The sequence below is a fragment of the Buteo buteo genome, chromosome 13, assembly GCF_964188355.1.
Source record: "Buteo buteo chromosome 13, bButBut1.hap1.1, whole genome shotgun sequence".
Taxonomy (NCBI): Eukaryota; Metazoa; Chordata; class Aves; order Accipitriformes; family Accipitridae; genus Buteo; species Buteo buteo.
The window spans coordinates 1654972-1682456 of NC_134183.1; the positions used below are offsets into that span (position 1 = coordinate 1654972).

Sequence of the window (27485 nt, forward strand, 5' to 3'; positions counted from 1 at the left end):
CCCCACCCCCCCCCCGGTTCCCTTTGCTGCAGGAGCAGCCGGTGCATGGGCAGTGCACGGGCACCGGCAGGAGCACGCTGCGCACCCCGCCAGGGCCGCCCCGCGCCGGCGGGACCGCACTCGCCCCGCGCGCGGAACGCCCCTCCGGTAAGTAACTGCGGTGGTCGGGGTGATCGGTGGGGTGTTCGGGGGGGTTGTCGGGATTTCGGGGGGTGCTTCGGTACGGTTTATTCTGTTTTTTTCTTTTTTTTTTTTTTTTATTTATTTGGGCGCCTTAATTTTTCTCCGGCATTTTTTTTTTTCTTGCATTGAAATATTTTTTTGGCTTTTTTTGGGGGGCATTACAATTTTTTTTTTGCGTTAATTTATATTTTGCTATTAAAATACTATTTTTCGGGGGAGGGGGCGTTAATTTTTTGCGTTACAATATTTTTGGCCTTAATAAAATAAAATAATAAAAAAAAATCTTGGCGTTAAAAACCCCCTGCCTTAAAATTTTGCGCATTAAAACATTTCTCGCGTCGAACCTTTTTATTTTTTTTTGCATTGAAATTTTTTCGCGTCAAATGTTTTTCCCTGAAACGATCTCCCATTAAAATTTTTTGCATTGCATTATCATTTTGTTGTTGTTGTTGTTTTACCTTAAAAGAAAATTGCCTCTTTTTTTTTCTTGCCTTGCTTCAATTTTATTCAAAAAACCACACTTTTTTTTTCCTTGTTGTTTTTGTTGTTTTGGTTTTTTGTTTTTGTTTTTTTGTTTTTGTTTTTTTTTCTTCTCCCCCCTCCCGGCTGTCCGTGCATTTCTTTTTTTTTTTTTTTTTTTTTTTTCCCCGGGGCTGCCCTCCGCCGCTCCCCCCCCCCACAATACGGCCGCGCTCGTTCCGCCGCGGGCAGCCGCGCAGCCCCGGTCCGTGGAGCGGGAGGAGGGGGGGGGGCGATGGGTGGGAAACCGGTGGCCCCCGGCCGCGCTCGCTGCTCCGCGCCCCTTTGTTCGCCGCGGCCCCGGCCCCGGCCCCGGCGGGGCTCGGTCTCTCCGCCGGATCGGGCCCGCCGGCCCCGGCGCTGCCGAGAACAATGCCCCGGCGGGCCCGGCGCACCGGGCGGCCTTGTCCTCGGCTTCGGGCGGGCTCCGGTGGGGCGTGGAGGGGAGCCGGTACCGGGGTCGTGTACCGGAGAACGGGGTGGGGGGGGGGGACACACGACACGTAAAACCCCGAGCACCGGGGAAATACCGGGGAGCGCGGCGGCCGTGGCGGAGGGAAGCGGGGAGGGGAAGAAGAAGCCGGGGAGAGGAGGGGCCGTGCGGCGGGGAACCGGGGCCGGGCGAGAGGGGAAACCGGGGGGAGAGGAAGGCTCCGTGCACCGGGGAGCGGGGGGGGACGGACCCCGCGCACGGCGAGGGCAACCGGGGAACTACGGTCGGTGCACCGGGGGTGTGTGTGGGGGGGGAAACCGAGGGCCCGAGCACCGAGTGGGGGGGGAATGTAAAAGAGTCGAGCACCGGGGAACCGGGGCCCGAGCGGCGGGGGAAGGACGGGGCCGAGCACCGGGGGCACGAGGGATCCCGAGCGGCGGTGGGGGGGTGGGGGGGAGCGGGGCCGGGCCCCGGGGAGAACCGCGGCCGGGGAGGCCGGGGCCGTGCTCCGGGAGTACCGGGGAAAGGGGGGGGAGCTGCGTACTGGGGAAACTGGGGCTCGTGCATGGGGGTTACTGGGGAAATTGGGAAGCGGGGGTAGTGGAGAAATGGGGAGCGGGGGGGGGGGCTGTGCTGCGGGGATGGCGGGGAAATCAGGGACCGTGAACGAGCGGTACCGGGGAAATCGGGGAGCCCGTGCACCGGGGATACCGGAGAAAAAGGGGGCTGTGTACTGGGGAAACTGGGGACCCGCGCGCTGGGGGGAACGGAGGCCCTGGGGAGGTGTTGGGGGGGGGGGAGAGGCGGAACCCCCCCCCCCGGCCTGGCCGTGCTCTCACGCTCTCCTTTCTCTCCCTTGCGCCAGGAGCGGAGGATGAGCCGGGAGCCCCGGCGCGGAGCGCGGCACGCCGCCACCGAACCCGGCCCGCCGCGGCGCTGAGGATCGCCGGCCGCGCCGAGGAGCCGCGTCGGCGTCCCGCCGTGCCCCCCGTGGGCAGCGCGCGGGTGGGTGGGTGCCCCCGGCATGGACGGCCGTGACTTCGCGCCCCCGCCGCGGCTGCTGTCGGAGCGGGGCGGCCTGGGCCACCGGCACGGCACGGGGCGCGTGGCGGGTTCGGCGCACGGTGCCGTGCAGCCCCCCGGACACTTCCAGCCCACCAAGTACTTCCCCGCGCCCATCTCCATGGCCACGCACACAGGTCAGAGGGGCCGGGGCGGCCGCGGCACGGGGGGCCGGGAGGGGCGCGGGGGTCCGGCACGACACCGGGGGCTCGGCCTCCCCTTTGTGCTGATCCCGCTGTCACCACGCCCGGTGGATTTGGGGGTGGGGGCTGACGTACACGGGGGGCATTTCCCCGCTCGCCCGTTCTGCCGGCGCGGGAGGAGCGCGACCCCCGGGCCGGCCCGGCGAGATCCCGGTGCCTGAACAAGGAAGCGTTTTCTGGGCGAACAAGGAGGCCGTTATGCGCGGGGCCGGCGCGGCGGTGCCGTGGTGCGGCAGCGGCGGTGGGGAAAGGTCAGCAAACCCCGGCTCTATATAAAGCGCCGAAGTGTCAGGGTGAGAAGGGGTTTGCAGGGTGCGCGTTCGCCTCTGCAGCTGGTGTCCTGCCGGAGACAGACAAAGCGCGGCGCGCGGCCCAGCACGGCACGGCCAACCGTGCCGGCACCGGGATGGGGCTCGCCGGATCCGGCCACCGCGCTGGCATCCGCGGCGCACGCCGCCCGCTCGCTCGGCTTTGTCTGCGGCGTGCGCGGAGGCCGCTCGGCTGTGGCCGTGCAGGGTTAAAGCAGGGCACAGGGCGCCTAAAGCGGGGTGCGCGGCACGGGGAGGGGGGCTTCGAGGGCGCAGGGGCGGCCAGCGGGGCGCAGGCAGCGGGAAGCCCCTCTGCTGCCACCGAGCTCCGGGACGGAGCCGAAGCGGGAGCAGGGCCGGATCCGGCGAGCAGCGTGCCGGCTCGGCACGGCGCTGCCCGGGGCCCCCCGCTTCCCGCCGGCGCAGGCGGTTTTCTCGCCGCGGCACGGCGGCAGCGCCGGTTATTGTCGCCGCCTTGATGAGCTGTGAATACTAATAAAATTATATCTGCTTTAATGGGATTACAATTAGTGCGTGGATTAGGGCGGGGGGCACGGCCGGGCCGGCGCGGGGGGGTGGCGGCGGGGGCCCGCGTCTCCTGGAAGGAGGCGGAAAGCGGGGGGCACCGGGGGGTGCCGGGGAGGTGGCGCCGGATCGGGCCCGCAGCCGGGGCGGTTTCGCTTTGTGCTGGCGGCCCCCGCGCTGTGGCCGGGCCCCCCGGGACCACCGCCAGGCTTGGGGGTGGGGGGGTGGGGGCCACCCTGGCCTCTCCCCAGCTTTGGGGTGTGGGGGACCCGGATGGGGGCTTGGTGCCCGTCCCCGGGGTGGCGGACCGGGGTGGGGGCTCGGCCCCTCTCGGCTCGTGGTGGCCGGGGGTGGGGGATCCCCGGGGGACGCCGGCGCTGGGGTGCCGCTGGCTTCCCTCTGGCTTCTCGGCGTGGCGGTATCCCCGTGGTGGCGGCGGCCGGACCCTCGCGTCCGCCGGGGCCTGGGCGACACATGGGAGCCCGAATGCAATGGAGGTTGTTAAAATAACATGGATCAGGCTAAAAATACCCCGGCAGAAACTTGCCTTAAAAAAAAAAAAAAAAAAAAAAAAAAAAAAAAAGAGAGAAGCCAAACCCAACAACAGAAAGAGCTAAAAATATTCCCGGCTTTGGCAGGGCCGGCACAGCCGGAGCCGATCCCGGCGAGCCGCGCTCGGAGGCTCCCGCGCGTACGGGAACGTTGCTTGAGCAAATAAAAATGATAATTTAGTGCCCAGCGCGGTGCTGGGGCCGGCGGGAGGAGGGTCCCCAGGCCCAGCACCCCGGCGTCCCCGCGGCACGGCCGTGCCATGGGGCCGGGAGCCGTGGCAGCGCGCGGAGCGGTAATTAACGCCGATGATTGATAATTACCCCACCCAGCAAATAAAGCCAGCCCGCGGTTTGCCGGGCGGCCGTGGCGGTGGCGGGGCCGGCGCGGCACGCGGCAGCCTTGGGGCACCGCGCCGGCCGGGGGGGACTCCGGCCACGCTCCCCCAAATGGCTCCCGCCGGCGGGCCGGACTACACCTCCCAGGAGCCTTTGCCGAGTGCCGGGGGCCGGAGGCCGCCCTGGGAAGGGGAGATAAAAACTGTTTAGCTTGATTTTATTAAAGCCATAATTCAGGGCTGCGCAGTTATTGCAAACAAATGCTTCGGTTTGCGTCTGGTTTTGGCACCGGGACCATGCAAATGATGGCACGAGACGGCGCTGGGGGCCAGAGCGTGAGGAACCGCGGCCGTGCCCGGTGCTGGCGGGTCAGGGGGGACGGGGATCCCCGGAGCTGCCGGGAGCCCAGCCCAGGGTGCAGCCCTCGCTCCCTGGTCGTGGCGCTGCCGGGGACACAGCCCGGCTGGGGGCCGCAGTCCCACCGCCCTGGCACGCCCTGCGCCGATCCCTGTGCCGAGCGGGGCCGGCGGTCCCAACGCCCCCGCCACGGGTGGGGGGGCGGGAAGCTTCGGCCGAGGCTCGGCCGAGCCCATGCTTTATGCCGGGGCCTCAATTTTTGCCCTTCTGACGTTTTTATGGACTAATACATAGTTGAAATTGCGTCGGGCTGTTTGTCACCGCGGCGGAGCCCTCGGCACATTGCAATGTGTAACAGCGCCGGGGGGGCTCGCACAAGCGCCGGGCTTTGCCGGGAGCACCGCTGCCGTGGCGGTGCCGGTGTGCAGCCCGGTGCCGGTGCGCAGCTTGACCCCAGTGGTGCCGGTTTGCAGCCTGGCCAGGGCAGTTCGCAGCCCGGTGCTGGTTTGCATCCTGGTGCGGGTGTGCAGCCCGGCCGTGGCGGTGCCGGTTTGCAGCCGGGTGCGGGTGTGCAGCCCGGCCGTGGTGGTGCGGGTGTGCATCCCGGTGCAGGTGTGCATGCCAGTGACGGTGGACGGGGCGGTGAGCCGGCGGCGTGGCACTGGCGGCCGGCGTGGCTCCCGCAGCTGTCCCCCTCCCTGGATTAAGTTGCAGGCCGGGCGCTGTGCGGTTCCCCGGCACGGCTGAGGGGAGGGATGGCGGGGGGCAGGTGGGGACGGTGGCCCCCGGCCGGGGTGGCGATGCGGGGCTGGGTGATGGCGCTGCAGCCGCTCCACATTGCAGCTTCCTCATTAATGATCGAAGACGGGGTCTGACGAGGGGCTGGGAGGCCGCGGCATAGCACCGGCACGGCCGCGGCGCAGGGGCTCCCAGCTCCCCCGCTCGGCACCGCGTGCCAGCCCGGCCGCGCCGCCGCATGTGCTGCATTTTAAAAAGTAGGTGTCAAAGTTAAAACAGATTTTGAGATTAACTCGTCTGCTCCTCGTTAGCCACACTCGTGCCGGGGTGGCCAGGGACACACACACACGCCCGCGCGTGTCCGGCGGGAAGAGCGGGATGCGGAGAACCCCAGATCCTGTGGAATTACCCTAGAGTGGTTTCATCTGTTCGTTAGCGATTAGCTGGATCCGTGCGGAGACGCTGCTGCGCGCTGGGGCCTGGGGGGGACGGACAGCTCGAGCAGGCGCGCGGCGTGATCCGGGCAGCTGCCGTGAGCCCCGGTCACCGCCGGTAGATGTGCTGATTGCCCCAAACTGGGGGGGTGAAGGGGGTCTCAGCACCCTGGGCTGCGGGCACCCGGCTTTTGCCTCCTGTCCCTGCACCCCCAGGGCTGTCTGACCTGGGGGGGTCCCGTGCCAGGGGGGGCTGGGGGCAGTCCCGCCGGCAGTGCCACCACCGGTTTCCATGGTCCAAGCGCCACGTGCGTGGCTGATCCCTGAGATGGGGACGAGGGGTGCGGACAGGCTCCACGGAGCGTTTGGGTGCCCCTCTGGGCACCCACAGCTCCTCGGGACCCCCTCAGCCAGAATGTCCCTGTCCCCCCCCCAGCTGCTTCCTCTCCCGGCACTGATGGCAGCGATACGCGACAGCCGAGCAGGGAATTACAGCAGAAAATAAAAATAGCAGGATTTGGCGATTCAGTGACTGCAGAGATTCACACGGGCTGCGTGCCCCCCCCGCCCCCCGCGGTAAATAAACACTCACCCAATAATCTCATTCTTGGAGTTCTTCTTTATCCGCTCCATAAAACGAAACAGATGGGCACAGCGCGGCCCTGCCTGCCGCCCTGCCTGCCCCGCAGCATCGCCCTGGGGCAGGATCCGACCCCACTGGGTGCTGGGGTCCCCTGACCCCAGGGAGAGGGAAGGGACGAGTCCTCGCAGCCCCTCGGGGTTGCTCCCTCCCGCTTTGTGCACGGGCAGCCGGGGACCCCCACCGGTGTGATGCTTCGCAGGGGATTGCACGTGGTACAGGGTCACCGTGGGCCCCAAGTTTTGGGGAGTTCTCCAGGGGGGGTCCACGTGCTTGGCCTCCGTTGGACACCAGACCCCTGTGGGGCTGCGTGGGGTGGGACGCCAGGGACCCCCTGGGCTTTCCCCGGCTTCCCCGTGGTCTCAGCCCATGCCGGGCTCGCGGCTGCTCCCAAAATGGCCTCTGGGCTTTGCAAGCCGCCCGCGTCCGGTGTGCAAGTCGTGCATCGGGTGCGCGAGTCGTCCGTGCCGGCCGCCACGCACCGAGCGGCGCGCGCCAACGTCGCCAGCGGCGCGCGTCGATCGTGCAAGGGGCGTGCGCCGAGCCGCGTGCAGCGGCCGTGCAGGCAGCGTGCACCGTCCTCGCGAGCGTCAGCCACGCGAGCCCCGTGCAAGCGGCGTGCGCCGAGCGGCGTGTGCACACGCGGCCCCGGTGCGGCGCACGGCCCCGGCGAGCGTGCAAGCGTGCGGCGGCGCGCAGCCTCTCGGCGGCTCCAGCCTCCCCTTCCCTCCGTCGAAAGCCGACAGCTTGCGAGTGGCACTTAGCACGGAGCGACTGCCGTGTGATTACCCATCGGATAACGTTTTAATTGTACTTCTGGCACTCTGTCAAGCTAATTTGAACTGCATTTCAATATTACAGCATTTATTTAGTGCCATAACAATATGGATTAATCTTAAATTATAACACCGAGGAAATTATATTACACTTATTTCCTATTTGCCAAATATTTAAAGGGGCAGCGTGGGTTGCAAAGCGTGGCGGGGGGTGGCCTGGGGGCCGCATCCTGCCCAGGTCCAGGGATCGGGGGTGACACCTCCCCGGGGTGCCCGGCCGTGGGGACGCGGTGCGGGAGGGTCCCTGCCAGCTCCCGGCGTCTCCGCGTGTGGCCCCGGCCCCGCTAGGAATGTTCCAGCCCCGAAATAGCCGAGAGAGTAACCCAACCCCGCGCCCCGCGCACGTCCCCGCCGCCGCGGGGACCCGGGGACCGTCACCTCACCCGGGCTGTGCCTGGGGCTCCGGGGGGCTGCAGCCCCCCCCTCCGCCCCCTCCTCAAAACGAAGCCCCTAATTATCAGGGTGCAGCTGTGCACCCACACTGGGGGGGCTGGTGGGGTGCAGCCCCCACCTTTCTGGAGCCGTGGGGAGAGACAGGGCTGCGGTGTCCCGGACAGGGGAGCTGGGGACCCCCTCCCTTTCCCGGCAGCACCGCCTTGGGGACCCCACCGCCGGCCCCCGGCCCAGAAACCTGCCAGGCCGGAGGAGCCGTGGCCGGAGTCACCCCCCCCTGGGGCCGCGGCCCCCCCACACCCGCCCTGGCCCCGCTTGCTGGCGGGGGAAACTTTCCGTCTTCCCGGCACATTCCCATCTGTGCCGCGGGGGCGAAGAGTGGCTGGGGTGGGGGGGAGCGCCCCTTGCTGCCCCACCTTCCCGGTCCCACCAATGCCCACCGCCCCCAGCCTGCATCCCCACACCCGGTGCTGTCGGTGCGGTTATGCTGAGACCTGGCATGCTCGTCACATGTGTGACCCTCTGTGGATTTGAGGCCAAGGCGAAAAGCCCCCCCTGCCCTCCCTGCCGGCTGCGGTTTGGCGGTGATGAGGGGGAAGCAGCTTCGCTTCCCTCTTAACCCTTTCCTCTGGCTGCCGCCTTCCCCCAGCCCCGTTTGGGGGGTCCCGCGCACCACCAGCCCCAAAACCCACCGGCATCCCCCCGCTCCTTCCACTGCCTCAGTTTCCCTGCCCGGCCACGTCACGGGGTCTGGTTTGGCGTGGGGGAGAGCGTGGCGTGACCCGGGCTGTGCCGGGACGGTTGTGGGGTGGCCGGGGCCAGCGCGGTGCCTGCGTGGCTGTGCCAGAGCTGCCGGAGTTCCCGGCACGGGCATGAGGTGCAAAGCCCCGCACAGCCCCTGAAAAGCCGCCGGAGCCCGGGGCCGGTGTCCGTGGTCGGGGCCACCCTTCCCTCCCCGCTGGTGCCCGGCATGGGGGATTTTCTTGCTGGCCGTGCCGGTGCCGGAGCTGGGAGCAGTGCCGGTGGGGCTGACTCATGGTGCTGGCCACGGGGAGCCCGGCCAGGGAGTTCCCAGGCTGACGCTGCCGGGGGGGTGGCGAGGGGGGGTGGGATGGGACCCTGCTGCCCATCTGCCCAGTGCTGGCAGCCGGCCCTACGGCCCTGTGCCTGGCACTGCCTGCTCACGTGTGAGACGAGTTGTGCACGGTCTCAGGGACCCGTCCCTGTCCTCGCCGACACCGTGGCCAGAGGGGGCAGAGCCGGGGGCGGGGGGGGGGGGGCTGCTCTCTGACCGTGCGCCGTGCCGTGCCGTGCCAAGTTGCGCCATGTCGTGCCGAGCCGTGCCGCGCCACGCTGAGCTGTGGCAGTGCGGGGCAGAGCACGAGCGTGCGAGGGACCGGGGCGAGCGTGCATGCGTGCGGGCGTGCGAGGCGGGTGGGAACGGCGCGGCCGGCCGCGGGGCCAGAGCGCGCCGGGGGATCCGGCCGTGCCAGTGGGTGTGAGTCAGCGGGTGGGAGGTGTGGGGAGCGGTGGCCGCGGCCCCACCAGCCCCGCCGGGACGCTCCGCGCCAGCCGGCCCCGCCGCCATCGGCGGGGGGGGTGTATGTGTGTGTGTGTGTGTGTTATTTTTTTACAGCCTGTTTCACAGCTTCCAGAAAAGGCTCGTTCTGGAAACCTCGGCTTCCTGCCCGGCGCAGCCGCCCGGCACGCTGCCGGCTCCACGCCCCGCGGCAGGGTCCCCCGGCACGGCCGGGGCTGGGGGCACGCCGCGGCGGTTGCCCGCGGGCAGCACGGGGCACGGCTTCTCCAGGATGTGTCGGCGCAGCCTGGCCGGCCGGCGGGACGTGCCCACCCGTGCCGGTGTGTGCCGGTACGGGGTGGGGGGGGCTCAGCGTCCGGCCCCGGGGGCGAGCGGTGCCGGTTCCCAGGGCCACGGGCAGGGTGCGGCCGTGCCCCCGGCCCACGCGGCCCCTGCCCGGTTTCGGCCCCCGGCCGGCCGGCGCAGGAAGGAGCGAGCTGCCTGAAACCACATCCCCGACACTCATCCCAGAGGCATCCCGGAGGGATTAGCCGGGGAGCGTGGGCCGGCTTAGAGAGCAAAGCATCGCTTCCTGCCCCGGCCGGGCGGCCGGCCAGCCCGGGCTCTTCTGCACCGCGCCGTGCCGAGCCGTGCCGGGGAGGGGGCGGGCGGCCACGGCCCCGCCAGCCCACGTCGGCGCACCCGGACGCGGGGAGCAGGGCCACGCGGCGAGGGGTGGACGATGCTTTCCCCCCTCCCCTGCTCCGCCGGCTCCTGCCCGGCCGCTGGCCACCGGCTCTGATGTTTCCATCATGATCTCACGCCTCGGCCGGGGTGGGGATCGGGATGGGGAACGCTGGCCTGCGCCTCGCCGGGGGGTGCTGGGGCCCCCCCGGGGCTGCGGGGGAGGCTGGTGGAGTCAGGGTGGGGGCTGCCCCCCCTGCCCTGGGCTTCCCGCGCCGGTCGCGTCTTCCCCGCACGCCTGCCCCTGCCTTGCACACGCGTGCACGCAGGCATGTGCGCACGCGTGCGGCTCTGCCCCCCAACCCCTCGCGGTGTCCCGGCCCCGGGGAGCTGCTGCCCCAGTCACAGGTGGCCGTCCCACTGTCCCCAGCCCTCCTCCCATCGCCTCCTGGGCACTGGTAGGGCTCCGGCTGCCGCGGCCGGCAGCTGCCCGTGCTGGCAGCGGGATGGCCCAGCTCGCCACGGCGCGGCACAGTCCCGGTACCGGGGGCAGCTGGTGTCACAGAGCGGCTCAGAGCTGCTGCTGGGTTCTGGGGGGGAGAGCAGCAGCGTGGGGAGCCGCACGCGTGTGCAAAGCCTCCCATGTGCCGGCACACGTGTGATGTACCCAGGGCATGCACACGCGGTCAGGGCAGGGCACCGGTGCCCCTTGCACAGCTCTGCTGTGCCTCACGTGCCCCAGTGTGTGTTTGAGCCCCGTGGGGCTGAGGGGACGTGAGGGGCGTGCATGCACAAGGGATGCGTGTGCACAAGCAGCGTGCGTGCACGAGAGGCGTTGCGTGCACGAGGGATGGGCGCGCACAAGCAGCGTGCGTGCATGAGAGGCGTTGCGTGCACGAGGGATGGGCGCGCACAAGCAGCGTGCGTGCACGAGAGGCGTTGCGTGCACGAGGGATGCATAAATGCAGCGTGGGCTGCGCACAGCCCTGCAGCAGGCGTGTGCACACGAGCGTGCACGAGCGAGCGTGGTGGCACAGCGGGGCGGGCGTGCGAGCCGGGGCACGGGCAGCCCTCCCTGACTCTCTCCTCTCCCACCGCAGCCGGCAGCGGCCTGATGGGGAACGCGCCCGCCTCCTCCTTCATGGGGGGCTTCCTGAGCAGCAGCCTGGGCTCGGGGGCACCCAGCCACCCCGCCGGCCCCACCGCCTCCCCCCCGGAGCCGGCTTTCCGCGGGCCCCACTCCGGCACCTCCCAGATCTGGTTCTCGCACTCCCACGAAGGTGAGCGGGCGCCGGGGCAGGGACGGGTGGCAGCACCCCGGGGTGGGTGGGCAGGGTGTCCCTGCAGGGTGGCCGGAATGCGGCTGGGGCTCTGCCCGGTGCCGGTGGGTGACATCCAGCTGTCGCCCACACGGACGGGGTTCGGACCTCCCAGGCGCTGGCACACGGGGTGGTCGTGGCAGCCGGCCGGCACGGGCACGTGGTTGGCACCCAGCGCGCTTCGGGGTGGTGGCGGGGGGTGCGCGGCCGGCGGCGTGCCCCACAGATCCCCCTGGGCGTCTGCAGCGACCAGGCTCAGCCCCTCACCATCGGCGCTCAGGGCGGACCGGAGAGCCTTGCGCCGGGCTGCAGACTCCCGCCCCGTGCCAGCAGCTGGGCTGAGGCCAGGCCAGCTCGTGTCACTGGTGGTGAACCAGGGGCTGCGTCCCCCTCCAGCGGCAGGGACTCCCGTGCCGGGGCAGGCTGCAGCACGGGGACCCCCGGGGCTGCACGTACAGCCTCGGTTAAGCAGACACCCCACGCGGTGGGGAGCGGGGGGCTCCCCGCAGCCCGGTGCTGCCGCCGGCACCCCGCGGCACGCCGGCATCCCCGTCCCCACCTGAGCGGCCGGAGCGAGGGCTGACAGAGTTAAGGAGCGGGGAGGTGGTATTGGCGCGGGGCCCTGGCAGCCAGCCCAGCTGGTAGTTTGACCGGCTGCCAGTTGGCTCCCGGCGTGCTGGGGCCTGCGCGGCGTGCCGGGGGGGGGCCGGGCAGCGCACGCGGCTCCGGCAGCACAGCACCCGCCGCTGACGGACAGCCCGTCCGAGCGCGCCGGCTAACGAGCCTGCGAGGGCTGTGCCGAGCTGCCGTGATGCGGCCACCGCCGCCACGAGTCTGTGGGGTCTCAGCCCGGCGGCAGCTCCCGGGGTGGGGGGGCAGGGGGTGTCCCTCGCTCAGGGGATATTACAGGCTCCGGCAAAGCGTTTATAGCCGGAGCGGCGCGTGGCCGGGCTGCTGTGGCGCGGTGCGCGCCGTGGCACGGCACGGAGACGCCACGGGGGGCCGTGCGCCTGCGAGCGCGCCCTGGCCCCCCTGACCGCCGTGTCCCCAGCCCCGGGGTACCCCCGCTTCTCCGGGAGCCTGGCCTCCACCTTCCTGCCCATGAGCCACCTGGACCACCACGGCAACAGCAACGTCCTCTACGGCCAGCACCGCTTCTACGAGAGCCAGAAAGGCAGGTACCGGGGTCCCGACACGGCACCGCGGTGCCACCGCAAACCCGCGGCCTCCGGGGCTGGTCGGGGTCTGCCCGCAGGGGCACGTGTCCCCGGCCAGGCACGGGTGGGGGGCTCAGCGCCCGTCCCCAGTGCCGGTGCCCGGCGTCAGGGTGGGGGGCCGGCAGCGGAGCAAGCGCCGGGTCCCCGGGGAGGAGCGGGGCCGGCGGGCGCGGGGTGGTGGGCACCCGTCCCAGCTGCCGCCGCCGCTCTCGCTTTTCACAATATTGTGGCGGGTGCTTAATAGGGAACATTGTTTGGGTGGGAAATGGAGCTAATTAGGCCGTGCCTTCCCCTCTGCTCCTCCCCTCGTTAGCGGGGAGCCGGCGCTGGCACGGCCGCGGTCCCGGGTGCCCGGACCCGTGCCGTTGTTCGGCGGAGGGCGGGGGGAGGCGGTGGCGCGGGGGGCTCACCCGTACGTCCTCTCCTCCAGATAACTTCTACCTGCGCAACCTGCCCACCCAACCCGCCCTGCTCCCGGCTGGCCACGGCTTCCCCGGCATCGCCCGTGCCGCCCCCGGGCCCCCCGCCGGCTCCTGCAGCCGGGAGCGGGAGGCCGGACCCCTGCCCAAGACCCCCAAGGACTACGACCGCTTCCTGGCGGGCAAGGAGAAGGCGGGCAAGGGGGACCCCAAGGAGCGACCGCCCGAGGAGGACCCCAAGGAGCGGCACAAGGCGGTGCTGCCGGTGCCGCCGGAGGGGCACTGCAAGGAAGGGCTGCCCCCGCGGGGGGCCGGCGACGGCCGCCCCAAGCACCTCGCCTCCTGCCTGCTGGGTGCCAAGGGGCTGGAGGGCGACGCCGGTCGCGCCGTGCTGCCCAGCTGCGCCGGCAGCGCCCTGCCCCGCGCCGGCCGCTGCAACGCCAAGGAGCCGTGCCGGGGCGAGCGGGAGCCGGGGGCCCCCGAGGTGCCGCAGCCTTACGGCGAATGCGTGGAACGGCGGCAGATGCTGCACCACGCCGTCTCCTATGCCGTGCCCGCCGGGCCGGCCCCGCTCGGTCCGACCGCCGGCTCCTTCCCCTGCCTGCAGCTGCACGCCGGCCCCGAGGTGCTGTGCCCGCTGCCGGAGCCGGCCGGCCGGGAGCTGAAGCTGAGCGGGGCCACGCTGGTGCCCTCGGTGGGACACCTGACGGACAAGAGCCGCTCCTTCCAAGTGGCGGCGGAGGCCGGCGGGCTGGAGCGCGTCGAGGGCAAGGAGCGGCACGCCGAGGCGGGGGCCGAGCCCCCGGCCGCTTACGGCGGCCCCTTCCACCACCACCCGCTGAAGGCGGAGGGCCCGGCGGAGCGGCGGCTGGAGTGGGGGGGTCCCGGCGCCCGGCTGAAGGGGCTGGAGTACCTGGGCGGGGGGGCAGCCGAGGGCCCCCCCTTCGCCGGCCGGGGGCCGGCACCCAAGGGTGCTCTGGAGAAGGGCTACTTCGAGGTGCCGCCGGCGCCCGACTGCTCCCGCGCCGCCCGCCCCGACCCGCTGGGCGTCCGGGTCGGCCCCTCCTGCTGCACTTTAGAGAAGGGCCCCCCCAAGGACCCCCCGCCCGGGCCGGCTCCCCAGAAAGTGGCGCGGATCCGGCACCAGCAGCACCCCGAGACGGAGGCGGCCGGCGCCGGCCCCGAGGCCAAGCGCAAGCCCCTGGAGCTGAGCGCCCTGGGCTACGGCGGGCCCCCCCTGCCCCCCTGGGGCGTGCAGGGCCAGGGACCCCCCCTGGCCGTGGCGGAGGAGCGGAAGGGACCCTACCTGGACCCCTTCGGCACGAGTCTGCAGCAGGCTGCGTTGATGACTCAGGGCCCGGTGCTGGGCCAGGAGGTGCCGGCCGCCGCGGACGAGGTCTCGGCCATGAAGAACCTGCTGAAATACAGCAACCAGGCGCTGCTGGGGGGGCAGAAGGGCCCCCCCTTTGTGGGGCTGGGGGGCGTCAAGGGCAGCTGCGCCCACCAGGACGCCAAATTCCCCCCGGGGAAAGGGCAGCCGGAGCTGGAGCGGCCGGACTGCGCCCGCGGCCGGGAGCACGACGGGCTGGCCCCCGGCGAGGGCGAGGTGCGACAGCCGCCCGTCGGCATCGCCGTGGCCGTGGCGCGGCAGAAGGACACGCTCGGGCGACCCGAGCCCTCCTACGGTGGCGGCAGCGGCTCCGGGCGGCAGGGCCGGGCGGCCGCCGGTATCAAAGGTAGGTGCCGGTGGGAAGGTTGGGGGGGGGGGTGGTGGTGGTGGGGGTCGGCGGTGCCGCGCTGATGCTGCCGTCCCGTCCCCGGCACAGCGGGCACCGCGCGGCCCATGCACCTCATCGACCTGGAGGCAGAGGAGGAGCGGGGTCGGCTCTGCGAGGAGCGCCTGGGGCTGCCGGGGCGAGAGCTCCTTCTCCAGTAAGCGTTGTGGTGGGGGGGACTGGGAAGGGGGGGGGTCACCCGCCTGCCGGGTCTGTCCCCCCCTGCCGCGGTGCACTGCACCGGCACGCTGCCCCACGCACCGTGTCCGTGTCTCCCCCCTTTCTTCCCGCAGGGACAACAAGGACCTGGTGGAGTTTGCCCGGATGCACCCGTCGGGGGGGTGTCCCGGGGAGCTGACCCCCCACCTGATGATCGCCGGGGGCTCCTCGCTGCCGGCGGGGCAGCTCGGGGGGGACCCCGCCGCCCATGCCCACCCGGCACACACGCACTGGCTGCCCCGCACCCGCAGCCCCTCCATCTGGATGGGGGGACACTCCTACGGTCAGTGCCGCCGGCAAAGGGGGTGGGGAGGGAGCTGTGGGAGTGGGGCTGGCTGGGTGCTGTGCCCCCCCTCCCCAGAAGTGGGGTGCTGCCCCCCCCCCAAGTGCTGACAGCCCCCCCCGGCACGACAGGCATCGGCCATCCCGCGCTGCACCAGAACCTGCCGCCCGCCTTCCCCGCCTCCATGCCCAGCACCATGCAGCCCGTCTTCCCCCTCTCCCAGGACCCCCCCGCCCAGCTCGTCATCCTGCCCACCGAGCCCCCCGCCCACGGCACCCCCCACACGCTGGGTAAGGCTGCGATGGGGGATGGCCGCGGGCACCTCCGCCTTGTGCCGGGGGGGTCCTGGGGGTACCTGCTGTGGGGTTTGGGGCTGGGGGTGCTGGTGGGGAGGTGATGGGGTGCCTGGGGGTGCTTTTGGGGGTGCAGGAGTGGGAGATGGGGATCCCTGCAGCTGCTGGGGAGGCAGGTTTGGGAGATGGGGTCCTTGGGGGTGCAGGGGTGGGAGATGGGGTCCCTGTCGATGCTTTTGGGGGTGTAGGGGTGGGAGATGGGGTCCCTGTGGATGCTTTTGGGGGTGTAGGGGTGGGAGATGGGGTCCCTGTGGGTGCTTTTGGGGGTGCAGGGGTGGGAGATGGGGTCCTTGGGGGTGCTTTTGGGGGTGCAGGGGTGGGAGATGGGTCCCTGCAGGTGCTGCTGTGGAACTAGGGGTGCAGGGGTGGGAGATGGAGGACCCTGTGGGTGCTGCTAGGGATGCAGAGTTGGGAAATGGGGTCCCTGTGGGTGCAGGGGTGGGAGATGGGGTCCTTGGGGGTGCTGCTGGGGGTGCAGGAGTAGGCAATAGGGACCCCTGCAGCTGCTGGGGGTGCAGGGGTGGGACATGGGGTCCTTGGGGGGGCTGCTGTGGAACTAGGGGTGCAGTGGAGGGTGATGGGGTCCCTGCGGGCGCTGCCAGGGTTGCAGGGCTAGGGGGGCACCACTGGGGTCTGTGAAGTGACCCCAAGGTGGGTCCCCACTTGACAACCCCCCTCTCCCCACCACCGGCAGCCGACGTGATGGACCAGGCGTCGCTGTGGCCCCCGATGTACCCGGGCCGGGGTCCCGGCGCCCACCTACAGCACACGGGGCAGCTGCCCGTGTACTCCCGCTCCCAGTTCTTGCGGCAGCAGGAGCTCTACGCCCTGCAGCAGCAGCAGCGGGCAGCCCAGGCCCTCGAGATCCAGCGCCAGGCGCACGTCCAGGTGCCCACGGGGCTGGGGGCGTCGGGGGGGGGTCTCAGGGGGGCCGGGGTGCATGGTTGTGGGGCTGGGTGTGGGATGGGATGCAGGGCTGGCTTGAGGATACAGCGTTGGCTTGAGGATGCATGGCTGGCTTTAGGATGCAGGGTTGGCTTGAGTTTGGGGTGTAGAGTGGGGATATAGGGCTGGATGCGGGGCTGGGGCGCGAGATGTGGGGCAGGGCAGGGGGATGCAGGGCAGGGCTGGGGGGCTGCGGCCAGCCAGTGGGGCAGGGTCTGGGCTATGGGGCTGGGCTGTGTGGGGCTGCGGGAGGCAGGGCTGGGATGTAGGGCAGGGTTGTAGGGTGCTGAGCAGGGCTGGGGGGCAGGGGCCGGGCGGTGGGGCTGGCGTGTGCCGACCTCGGTGTTCCCCGCAGCGGAAGCCGGAGGAGCAGCCCCTGGAGCTGGAGGACGGGGGTCCCGAGAAGCCCCTCAAACCCTCCCACAAAGCAGTTGCCTTAAACCCCCCGGCCAAGGGCCTGTCCTCGGCGGCCCCCGGGCCCCCCAAGCTGTCCCCTTGCTGCCACTCTCCGGCCCTGCGGCACCCGGCCAAGTGCCCCGTGGCCCTCCCCGCGGCCCCCTGCACTTTACCCGTCTGCCCCGCCGCCAGCTCCGCCGTGGCCCCCCGCTCCCCGGCCGACAGCCCCCTGCCCGTCCAGAGCAAGGGCAGCGACGGCGAGGACAAGCGCGGAGAGGGGCAGCCGCCCCGCGACTACCCCAAATCCCTGGAACCAGGTAGGACCCGGGGCGGCGAGGAGGAGGAGGGTGGCCGCGGTGCCGGAAGGTGCCGGGGGTTCCCCGCTGAGCGTCGCCCGCTTCCCCGCAGACCTGCCCCCCGGCTACAGCTACCCCGCCGCCGGCATGGGCTTCTCCGAGGCGCACTCCGCCGAGCCGGCTGACCCTGACACTATGCACGCCGGCTCCCCGCCGGCTGAGCCCGAGCAGTCCCGGACCTTCAGCCCCGCCGGCGAAGTGTTGCGGGAGCCGGGCCCCCCGCGGGAGCCGCCGGCCGCCGGGGCGATGGTCGAGGGTCCCGGGGCTCTGCTGCACCGCCATCACCTCCTCCTCGCCCCGGGACCCCTCTGCGGGGAGCGGGGTCCGGCCCCGGCCGCGGGGGCCGCCGAGGAGCGGGCGCCGGTGCCTTTTGGGGTGCGCCGGGAGGCGGCTCAGGGAGCGCCGGAGCAGAGCCCGCCGGAGCAGCAGTGCCCGGTGCCCGTGGTGGGGGCCTCCCCGCTGGCCCCCACTGTGGAGGAGGAGGAGGAGGAGGAGGAAGACGAGGCCGACAGCGATGGCTCAGAGCCGGAGGGCAGCTGCGACGAGGAGGATGGCGACGGCTCCGCTGCGCGACAGGGCTGCCCCGGCGGGCTGGAGGCGCTGATTGCCGCTGGCATCGACCTGGGGGAGCTGCCGGCGCTGGGCTCGCCCGGGGAACCCCCCCCGGCCCCCCCGTCGCCCGCTCCCCACGCCTCAGGGATCCCCGGCATCGCCCTGCTCAGCGAGCTCGCCGACCTGGAGCTGCGCCGGCGTCGTTGCGACTTGGCGCTGGAAGGTGAGTGGCCCTCGGTGCCCCCCGGCATCCCCTGTCCGTGTCGTCGTGTCCCCCCCGGTGCCCACTGCCCCCCCAGTGCCGCACTCGCGCGTCACGGTGCTTCCCGCCCGCGGGTGTGCGCGGTGGGTGCTCTGTGCAGGGCATGCAACAGAGGAGTCGTGCAGCGTGTGTGCAACGGAGGAGCTGCGCCGTGGAGGGGCCGCGCGGGGCGTGCGAGAGCGGGGCTGCTCTTGCACAAGCTCTGGCACGAGCGGGGCTGGGCAGCGCACGCGTTGCGCGGCGGCGAAGGGGGCTGCGCCTGCGTTTTCGGTGCAGGGGGCTGTACTTGCATTCGCGGCGCAGGGCTGCGCGCCCGTTTGCTGCGCGGGGTCGCACGCGCGCTGGCGGCCGAGGAGCCAGCGGCCTGCACGCGTGCCGGTGGTGCGGTGCCGTACGGTGCCCGGCGGCCGGGTCCTGCTCGAAGCCCCAGGGCCGTCTCCGGGGCTCTGCTCCAGCGCTGGCTCCAGGCAGGCGCCGGGATTCCCTCCCGGCTCGGCTTCCCCAGGGAATCCCGGGGGCCCCGGCAGGGAAGGGAAGGCCGTCCTGGCGCTCGTCCCCAGCGCTGCCGCGGGCGGGTGGTGCGCGGCGGGCGCGCGGCGTGGCGGCGCTGCCCGTGGCCGTGCGTGGCACGGGGCCGCGACGCTGTGGGGCGGCCGGAGGTGGTGGGGGGAGAGGAGGTTGACCGTGGGGCCCCGCTCCCCGCTGCAGATGGGGTGGCCGGATGGGTCGCGTCACCGCGTCCCTCCCAGCCCCGGCCTTGGCTCCGTTCGCCGATGAGTTCATTGCTGGCCGCTGCTGCACGCCCGGCCCCGTCTGCCCCCCCCGGCCCCCCGGCCGCCCGAGGACGCTGGCCGTGCCGCGCACGCAGCGCCCTGTGCGCCGTCCCGCCGCCCACCGTCACCCCCGCGTCACCCTACGGCCACCCCGGGGCACCCCGCTCATACGTAGCACCCCCCGGCGTGGTCCCGTGCCCTACGGCACACCCCGCCCCACAGACGCCCCCCCGCCCCAGCATGGCCCCGGTAGCGGTGCTGCCGTGGCGTGCGCGGGCCGTTGCACAAGAGCACGCGTGGGGCGGCACGGGGGTCCGGGGCACGTCCCGCGCCGGCCCTGCTGACCTCCCGTCCCGGCAGGGGAGGACGAGGACCTGCTGGCCTTCAACCTGCAGAACCTGGCCACGGTGGCGGCCGCCTGGTCGCTGGTGGAGGCGGCCAGCCGGGAGGGCAGCCCCCCCGCGCTCAGCCCCTTGCCCACCTCCCCGCCGCCCCGCGCCCGCATCCCCCGCCGCAAGTACACCTGGACGCCCAAAACCAAGGCCGTGAGTGTCTCCTCGCGTGCGGCGAGGGCGGGAGGTGGGATGAGTTGTGCCCGGTCTCAGCCCCGGGGCCGAGGCTGCCGGCGCTGCGAGCTCTCCACCCCACCCCCGGCCCCCAGGTTTGCCCCTTGAAGGCGGCCATCGAGCAGCTCAACACGCAGGAGGTGGAGGTGCGGATGCGGCTGGCCGAGCTCCAGCGCCGCTACAAGGAGAAGCAGCGGGAGCTGGTGAAGCTGCAGAGGCGGCATGACCACGAGTACGTCCCCGTCCCCGTCCCGGTCGGGTTCCGAGGCCGGGAAGGGGGTAGCAGAGGGGGAGGCATCCATGTGGGAAGCGGGGAGGTCCGGGAGGGAGCGCCCTCCGCCGAGCGGGACAGCAGTGGCGGTCACCGGTGCGATGAGTTTGGGGCCATCCTCAGCCCGGCTCGGCGGAGGGGCACCGCCTGCGGCGGCCGGGCGGCTCAGGGTGTCCCCGGTCTTGCCGCGGCTGCAGGCGTGACGAGAGCTCCCGGAGCCCGGCGCGGCGCGGCCCGGGGCGGCCGAGGAAGCGCAAGCACTCCAGCACGCTGGGCAGGGCCGAGAGCCGCAAGGTCAAGTGAGTGACCGCCGCCGCGTGCCCTCCTTGTCCCCGGGGACGGGCCACCGGTCCTGCTGCCGGGGGGTCTGGCCGTCCTGCCGCGGGGGTGGCGGTGCTCAGGGGGCCGCCCCGTCGCATCCCCTCCAACCCCATCCGCCATCAGCAGGAGCCACGTTTCGGGGGATCCGGCCGCTCGCTCCGGCGCGTTCCCGCTCTCGACCCGCTTGCGGCGGAGTGGGGGGGCTCGGCTGGGCGGCAGCACCGTGTTCCCCCTCCCGCCGGCTGCGGGAGCAGCGTTGCATAAAAGCCTCTTTATCTGCGCCGTATAAAGCCATTGGTCACGCTGCAGCGGCGTTCATCGCTGCCGGCGCTTTATTATTACCCATTAGCCGCCCGGCGCAGCCGTTTCCCCACTCCCGGGCCCTGTATAATTGTCCTTCTCCGCTACAAATTGCCTCTCCCGACAGGCCCATTTGCATAAATCCTCCGAGCGAGTCCAAACACGCTTGGAGCGTGTGTGCGCGCACGGCCCCCGGCCCCCCCGTTCGGTAATAACAGTTAAATCTGCGCTAAATGGTTCCTTCAATTAAGACGGAGCGGGGAGGGGGGGGGGGCGAGAAAAAAAAAATTAATCTCTAGGTTTTATGTCACAAAACATTAGTGAGCGAGTGAAGGTTACGGGGAGGGGGGGAAAGCAGGAGGGGAGCCGGCGGCTGGCGGTGGCCAGGGGGTGCAGGATGCGGCCGGGGCTGTGGGATCCAGCTGGGGGGGGTGCAGGATCTGGCTGGGGGGGGGGGGTCCGGGAGGCGCCGTGCCCACGCCGCGCTCCCCACCAGGGCGGTGAAGACCAGCCTGTCCCTGCTGTGCGCCGAGCTGCGGGGAGACCCCGAGCCCAAGAAGAAGAGGAGCAAGCTGGCCGAGGCGGCGTTCGGCAGCCTTAAGGGCTCCCCGGTGAGTTCGGGGCAAATGCCACCCCGGGGCTTGGGGGGGGGGTGCCGGCCCCCTCCCAAACCTCCCTGTGCCCCCCACCCCAGGAGAAGGTGCGGTGCAAGAAGAGCGGGTCGCAAGGGAAGCTGGCCTGTAAGGTGGCTCACAAGGTCTCGCAGCTGAAGCAGAAGGTGAAGAGCAAAGGGCTGCCCGCCGGCATCAGCCCCTTCCGCCGGAAAGACCCCAACCCCGCCGGCCGCATCCAGAAGAAGCTGTCCCGTCCCAAGGGCTCCAAGGCTGCCAAGTACCAGACGCAGGACCCCGACCCCCGCCAACCGGCGGGCTTCAAAGGTAAGGCTGGCACGGGGCTGGGGGTGCGGGGTCCGGTGCGGGTCTGGGGGTGCAGAGCGAGTGACAAGGGGCCAGGACTGGGGGGGTACATCCAGCTGCAGGGGTGGGGGGGGTGGCTCATGCCGGGGGTCCCCAGCTCACCCCATCCTGCACGGGGAAGCAGCATCTCCCTGGGGATGGAGGGGGGGGTGCAGGGGCCACCCCTGGGTGCACAGGGTCCCTTACTGCTCCCCCCGTCCTCTTGCAGATGAGCACGACGGGGACACAGACAGCGAGGACGGCGACGATGAGCCGGGCTTGTCCCTGCCGCCCTCGGTGCCCGTGGCCGTGCTCGGACCCTCGCCGTCCTCCGTGGTGAAGATGGAGGCCAACGAAAAGGCGAAGAAGAAGAAGGAAAGGCAGGGACTGCTAGGTAACGGGATCGCCCCGCGGGGATGCCGGGGTTGGGGGGGGACATGGGGGATGAGGACCCCCTCCCCGGGTGCATGCGCTCAGCACGCTCCCCCCCCTCCACAGGGCCCTGCCGCCTCGGTAGCCCCGAGGGCGAGGTGAAGATCAAGCGGCGGCCGGTGAAGCCGGGAGCCGGCAAGCTGGAGAAGGTGCCGGCGCGGCGGAAGGCGGGCGGCTGCGAGGAGGGCGGCAAGAAAAAGCTGAAGGCTAAGCCCAAGGAGAGCCTCCGGCCACCGGCCCCCAGCGGACCCAGCGCCCCGACCCCCGCCGGCAGCCTCTTCACCGGCACCGACCCCCGGCACTTTGGGCCGAGGGACGAGGGGGCCCGCCTGGCCAGCGAGAGGCTGAAGAAAGCCACGCGCAAGAGCAAGGTGCTGCAGTCGGCCCTGAGGGTGAGTGCGAGGGGCAGAGGGTGGGGGGGGGCACCCATGGACCGTGGGGTGCGGAGGGATGGGTGCAAGGGTTTGCACAGGCTGCGGGTGCTGGTGGGGCTGGGGGGCATCAATGGGATCATGGGGATGGGGGCTCTGATGGGACCATGGGGTGCAGAGGGATGGGTGCAGGGCTTGGGGATTGGGGGGGGGGTTAAGGGGAGCATTGATGGGACCTTGGAGGGGGGTCCAGAGGGATGGGTGCAGGTTTTGCACAGGCTGTGGGTGCTGGTGGGGCTGGGGCGCACCAGCGCATGGGCTGGGGGTGCCAAGACGGTTGGGAGCATCAATGGGCCTGTGGGGTGCAGGGGCTGGGGTGGTTAGGAGGCACTGGTGGGCCCCAGAGGGCTGGGGTCACCGTAGGGGGGCCATCAACCGGCTTTGACCCCCCTCCCGCAGCGAAAGAACGGGGCGCTCTCGCTGGCCCTCTCCCCCCGGAGCGCCAAGACCATCCTGAGCAAGGGCAAGAAGCTGGCCAAGGTGAAGAGCAAAGTGGCCACCAAGCAGGTGAGAGGCAGGAGCCGGACCCCTGCCCCGGCACGGACACCCCCCCGCCGTGCCCCCCACCCACCCTGAGCTCCTTCTCCCACAGTGCAAGGGGCGGGCGGTCAGCAAGCTGCTGGAGAGCTTCACCGTGGAGGACGACTTCGACTTTGATGACAACAGCAGCTTCTCGGAGGAGGAGGAGGAGGGGGGCTGCTTGGCGGGGGTGGCACGGGGGGGACGCCGCTCCCCCCTGCCCCACGTCTGTGCCATCCAGAAGGAGGATCTGCGGGACGGGCTGCACATCCTCATCCCCAAGGAGGACAGCCTGCTCTACGCCGGCAGCGTCCGCACCATCCAGCCCCCCGACATGTAAGCGGGGGCCGGGGTGGGGGGGTCCCTGACGAGGGTGGGGATGCCGGGGAGGCCGGTTGGGTGCTGAGCCCCCCCCCCACCCCGGCTCTGTGCCCCCTCTCCAGCTACAGCATCATCATCGAGGGCGAGCGGGGGAACCGGCAGCGTATCTACTCGCAGGAGCAGCTGCTGCAGGAGGCGGTGAGCGGGGCGGGGGGGCTGGGGCGGGGGTCCCGGCGGGCAGCACGCCCCGCGGAGCCCAGCACGCCGCTTCCTCGCAGGTCCTCGACGTCCGGCCCCAGTCGCGACGCAGCCTCCCGCCGGGCACTCGCGTCTGCGCCTACTGGAGCCAGAAATCCCGGTGCCTCTATCCGGGGAACGTGGTGCGAGGTGAGGAGCAGCCGTGGGCGGCCGGCGGGGCGGGGGGGTGTGGGGGACCCCTGCCCCATCCCAACAGCCCTTCCCGTGCCGCAGGCTCCTCCAGTGACGAGGAGGAGGATGACCCCGAGGCGGTGATGGTGGAGTTTGACGATGGGGACACGGGGCACATCGCTGTCTCCAACATCCGCCTGCTGCCCCCCGACTTCAAGATCCAGTGTGAGTGGGCTGGGGTGGGGGCCGCGGGCAGGGGGGTGGGCGGGGGGGGGCAGCGGGGCCGGCCCTGACCCCACGCTCTGCCCGCAGGCACCGAGCCGTCCCCCGCGCTGCTGGTCTCCAGCTCCTGCCGGCGGACGAAGCGGTCGTGCGGCGACGTGCCCCCGTCCAGCGAGCTGCCCCCCAGCCTCTGCCCGGACCGCCACGATGGCCCTGAGCCCCCCAAGAACTCGGGCAAGAAAGCGGCCAGCAAGGAGAAAAGTGGTACGGGGGCGGGGGGCTGCTACCTGCGGACCACCTGCCTGTGGGGTGCCCAAGGGAGGTGGCACCAGCAGTGCTGGTGTGAGGGATGGCGGGATGCAGGGAAGGGTGCTGGGATGCGGGGAAGGGTGCTGGGATGCAGGGAAGGATGTTGGGATGCAAGGAAGGGTACTGAGATACTTAGAAGGGTGCTGGGATGCGGAGAAGGATGCTGGGATACCAGGAAGGGTGCTGGGATGTGAGGAATGATGCTGGGATACCGGGAAGGATGTTGGGATGTGGGGAAGGATGCTGGAAAGGAAGCTGGGATGCAGGCGTTGGGGACTATAGGAGGCAAGGAAGCAGGCAGGGAGAGGGGATGCAGGGAAAGATGGGGTCCAGGGGGTTGGGAACGGGGTACGGCAGGATGCAGGGAAGGGTGCGAGGCCGGGGATGGAGGAAGGGGGTGGCACAGGGCGCTGCAGCGACGGGGAATGGAGATCAGCCTGCAGGGAAGGACGTGCAGGGACGGGGGCAGTCCCGGAGCATCCCTGCCTCCCTCCGTCTGTCTGTCTGTCTGTCCTCCGCCCCTCCTGACCCCCGTCTCCCGCCAGGCAAAGCTGTGGAGGTGCTGTCGGGCGGCAAGGCGCCGGCGCTGAGCGACCCCTTCCTGGGGCGGCGCAGCGGGCCGCTGCTGAGCTGGTCGGCGGTGGCACAGACGAAGCGGAAGGCGGCGAGCAAAGGCACGGCCGTGCTGCAGAACCTCTTCCAGGTCAACGGCAGCGCCAAGAAGCTACGGGCCAAAGAGGCCATCTTCCCCGTGCACCACCACCACCACCTCGCCGCCCCCGTCTTCGGCAACGGCTTCGGGGCCGACTCCTTCAGCCGCATCGCCAGCTCCTACGCCTCCTTCGGGGCCGGGGCTGGGCTGGTGCTGCCGGCTGCCCAGAAACTCCTGCGCTCCAAGAAGGCCGAGCGGCTGGAGGCAGAAATGGGCAAAAGCAGCCGGAGAAAGGCAGGCAGTGAGTACCTGGTCAAGCTGGACCACGAAGGGGTGACGTCCCCCAAGAACAAGAACTGCAAGGCCCTGCTGCTGGCTGAGAAGGACTTTGGGGCCAAGCTGGAGCGGCCCCTGGCCAGCCACGGCTATGCCCACGCGGCCCTGGCCGGCAAGGATAGGAAGGGTCGGGCGCCCGTGCACCAGCTGCCCGTGGGGCTGGCGCTGCGGAAATACTCGGGCCAGGCCGAGTTCACCCTGAACTGCGACAGCGACTGCCACAGCTCCTACTCGGACATGGACGAGGACGAGGAGGCGGGCGGGCTGGGCGCCGACGTGCCCTCGCGCTTTATGACCCGCCTCTCGGTTTCCTCCTCTTCCTCGGGCTCTTCCACCTCCTCCAGCTCCGGCTCCATCTCCACCTCCAGCCTCTGCTCCTCCGACAACGAGGATTCCTCCTACAGCTCCGAGGACGAGGACTCCACGTTGCTGCTCCAGACCTGCCTCTCCCACCCGGTGCCGGCGCTGCTGGCGCAGCCGGAGGCCCTGCGCTCCAAGAGCGGCACGCCGCAGCGCTGCTTCCTCACCAAGGCCGCCGCCGCCGGCCCCAAGGCCAAGCTCAAGCGCAAGGAGGCCCTCAGCTTCTCCAAAGCCAAAGAGTTCTCCCGGAGGCAGCGCCTGCCCTCGGTGGAAAACCGGCCAAAGATCTCCGCCTTCCTGCCCGCGCGCCAGCTCTGGAGGTGGTCGGGGAACCCCACGCAGGTACGGCCGGCACCCGCCGCGGCCGCTCGGCACGGCACGGGGAGGGGAAGGAGCCCCCACGGCACCTGGGGGCACGGGTGGAGGTGCGTGGGTGCGTGGCTGCGTGCATGGGTCCGGCAGAGTGCCTGGGGATGCAGGGCAGAGTGCGTGGGCGCATGGCAGGGTGCATGCGGTGGGTCGCATGGGGCGTGGGTGCGGGTGCATGGCAGGGTGCCTCTGTGCACGGGGCAGGGTGCAGGGCGCGTGGGTACACGGCAGGATGCCAGGGGTTGCGGGGCCGGGTGCTCGAGCGCATGGGGCACAGCGTGCCTGGGGTACGGCAGCCGGGTGCACGGGGCCAGGTACCTGCGTGCACGGGATGGGTTCAGCGGGCACGATGCTTGGGTGCTCGGTGCTGCTTGCGCCGGCTGTGGCACTTGGGTGCAGGGAGCAGGGTGCCTGCAGGGTGCAGAATGCTGGATGGGTGCCGCGGGAGCAACCCCGCGGGGCTCGGCGCTGCTTTTCCCGGGTGCCTGGGGGTCTCACCGAGCTGGCAGGGCGCGCACGTGCGAGTTTGGGGGTCCATGCGCCGTCCCTGACCCCCCCCCACCATTTCTCCCCCCCCTTCCAGCGGCGGGGCATGAAGGGCAAGGCGCGGAAGCTGTTCTACAAGGCCATCGTGCGGGGCAAGGAGACGCTGCGCATCGGGGACTGCGCCGTCTTCCTCTCGGCCGGGCGGCCCAACCTGCCCTACATCGGGCGCATCGAGAGCATGTGGGAGTCCTGGGGCAGCAACATGGTGGTCAAGGTCAAGTGGTTCTACCACCCCGAGGAGACCAAGCTGGGCAAGCGGCAGAGCGACGGCAAGGTGAGGGGGGGGGCTGGCTGGGGACGGGGGGCCGGTGGCACACCGGCGAGGGGGCGGCCGGTGACGCCGTGTCGTCCGCTCGCAGAACGCCCTGTACCAGTCGTGCCACGAGGACGAGAACGACGTGCAGACCATCTCCCACAAGTGCCAGGTGGTGGGACGGGAGCACTACGAGCAAATGACCCGCAGCAAGAAGTACCAGGACCGGCAGGACCTCTACTACCTGGCGGGCACCTACGACCCCACCACGGGCCGGCTGGTGACCGCCGACGGGGTACCCATCCTCTGCTGACCCCCCGTGCCCACCCCGGCTGCGGGTCAGGGGGACGGGGACGGGCAGACCCCCCGACCCGACCCCGCACGCGCCCCCCCCACTCCGTCGTGGGGCTCCTTCCCGGCAATTATGCAAAGCCCGGGGTGGCCGGGGAGGGATTGGGGGGGGCAGGGGATGTGGGGTGGGGGGCACGGGGGCGTCATCGTCGTGACGGGGGGCACGGGGGGCGGGGGGGGGGCTCCCCTACAAGCCATACTTTCCCTAGTACCTCTGACTGTTTGCCAGCAGGTAAAGCAGAAATCAGGTGTGTTGTTCTATTTATTTTGCGTGTAAATATTGTATTTCTTCTGGGAAGTTTTATGGAAAACAGACAAACCAACAAAAAAAAAAAAAACAAAAAACCCAACACCACCCACAAAAAAAAAAAAAAAAAAAAATTAATAATAATATGGGGCGGGAGGGGTGGGGGGGTCGCGTTTCTGTTTCAGTGCACTGTTTCCCCCAGCCTGGCTGGGACGAGGACAGCGGGGGAGCTCTGTATATAGGGGGGACGCGGCAGCAGGGCGGGGGGCTCGGTCCCCGGCGCGGCGGCGAGCGCGGCGGGGGAGTGGGTGGCAGGCTGGCTGGAGGCGGGGGGGAGGCGGCTCTCCTGGCCCCCTTCTCCCCCTGCCCTCCCACCTCCTCCGGGGGTCCCGCCACCGCTGCCCGGCCCCAGTGCAATAGCGGGGTGGCCGCGGTGCCGGCGGACGCTGGCCCGTCCCGCCGAGCCCTGCCCGCCGCTGCCCGCCGTCACCCCGCGCTGTAAATGTGTACAGGCCGCGCAGCGGCGGGGGCTTTTCCAGTGTAAACACTAAAAAAAAAAAAATACACAAAACAAGACAAAAAAAAACAAAAACAAAAAAAACCCCAACAATAAAAAAAAGGAAAAAAAAAAAAGGATTAAAAACACAAAGGTTTTATGAACAGCAAACTCTATGTAAAGGCCTTTTAGTATGGAACTTTTTTATTGATAACTTGGCTTATGAATAAATATATGAACCGTTGCTGGTGCCGGCTCTGCTCTCTGC

General features: G+C 70.4%; 1 protein-coding gene across 2 annotated transcripts; it reads left to right on the forward strand.

Moving 5' to 3' along the window:
* BAHCC1 (BAH domain and coiled-coil containing 1) lies at nucleotides 1-27461 on the forward strand. Of its 2 annotated transcripts, XM_075044187.1 has the most exons (28): nucleotides 1-147; nucleotides 2001-2334; nucleotides 10822-11001; nucleotides 12092-12214; nucleotides 12688-14412; nucleotides 14503-14608; nucleotides 14745-14953; nucleotides 15085-15243; nucleotides 16001-16194; nucleotides 16607-16964; nucleotides 17056-17778; nucleotides 18951-19135; nucleotides 19252-19388; nucleotides 19625-19726; nucleotides 20176-20256; nucleotides 20545-20659; nucleotides 20743-20986; nucleotides 21234-21398; nucleotides 21503-21828; nucleotides 22267-22374; nucleotides 22460-22722; nucleotides 22830-22905; nucleotides 22986-23094; nucleotides 23179-23301; nucleotides 23389-23562; nucleotides 24153-25297; nucleotides 25908-26144; nucleotides 26230-27461. In XM_075044187.1, exons 2-28 carry the CDS (start codon nucleotides 2160-2162, stop codon nucleotides 26434-26436), a joined length of 7749 nt encoding a protein of 2582 aa, XP_074900288.1. In that variant the 5' UTR covers nucleotides 1-147; nucleotides 2001-2159; the 3' UTR covers nucleotides 26437-27461. The 2 variants fall into 2 exon arrangements, with proteins under 2 accessions (XP_074900288.1, XP_074900289.1); XM_075044188.1 differs by lacking the exon at nucleotides 20176-20256.
* The last annotated feature ends 24 nt before the right edge of the window (nucleotides 27462-27485 follow it).

Excerpts from the sequence above, each read along its gene's own strand:
- BAHCC1 (XM_075044187.1), top strand. The coding sequence starts at position 2,160 with ATGGACGGCCGTGACTTCGCGCCCCCGCCGCGGCTGCTGTCGGAGCGG. Across the intron at positions 12,215-12,687 it reads CTTCTACGAGAGCCAGAAAG|ATAACTTCTACCTGCGCAAC; the intron begins GCAGGTACCGGG and ends CCTCTCCTCCAG. Across the intron at positions 21,399-21,502 it reads GGAAAGGCAGGGACTGCTAG|GGCCCTGCCGCCTCGGTAGC; the intron begins GTAACGGGATCG and ends CCCCCTCCACAG.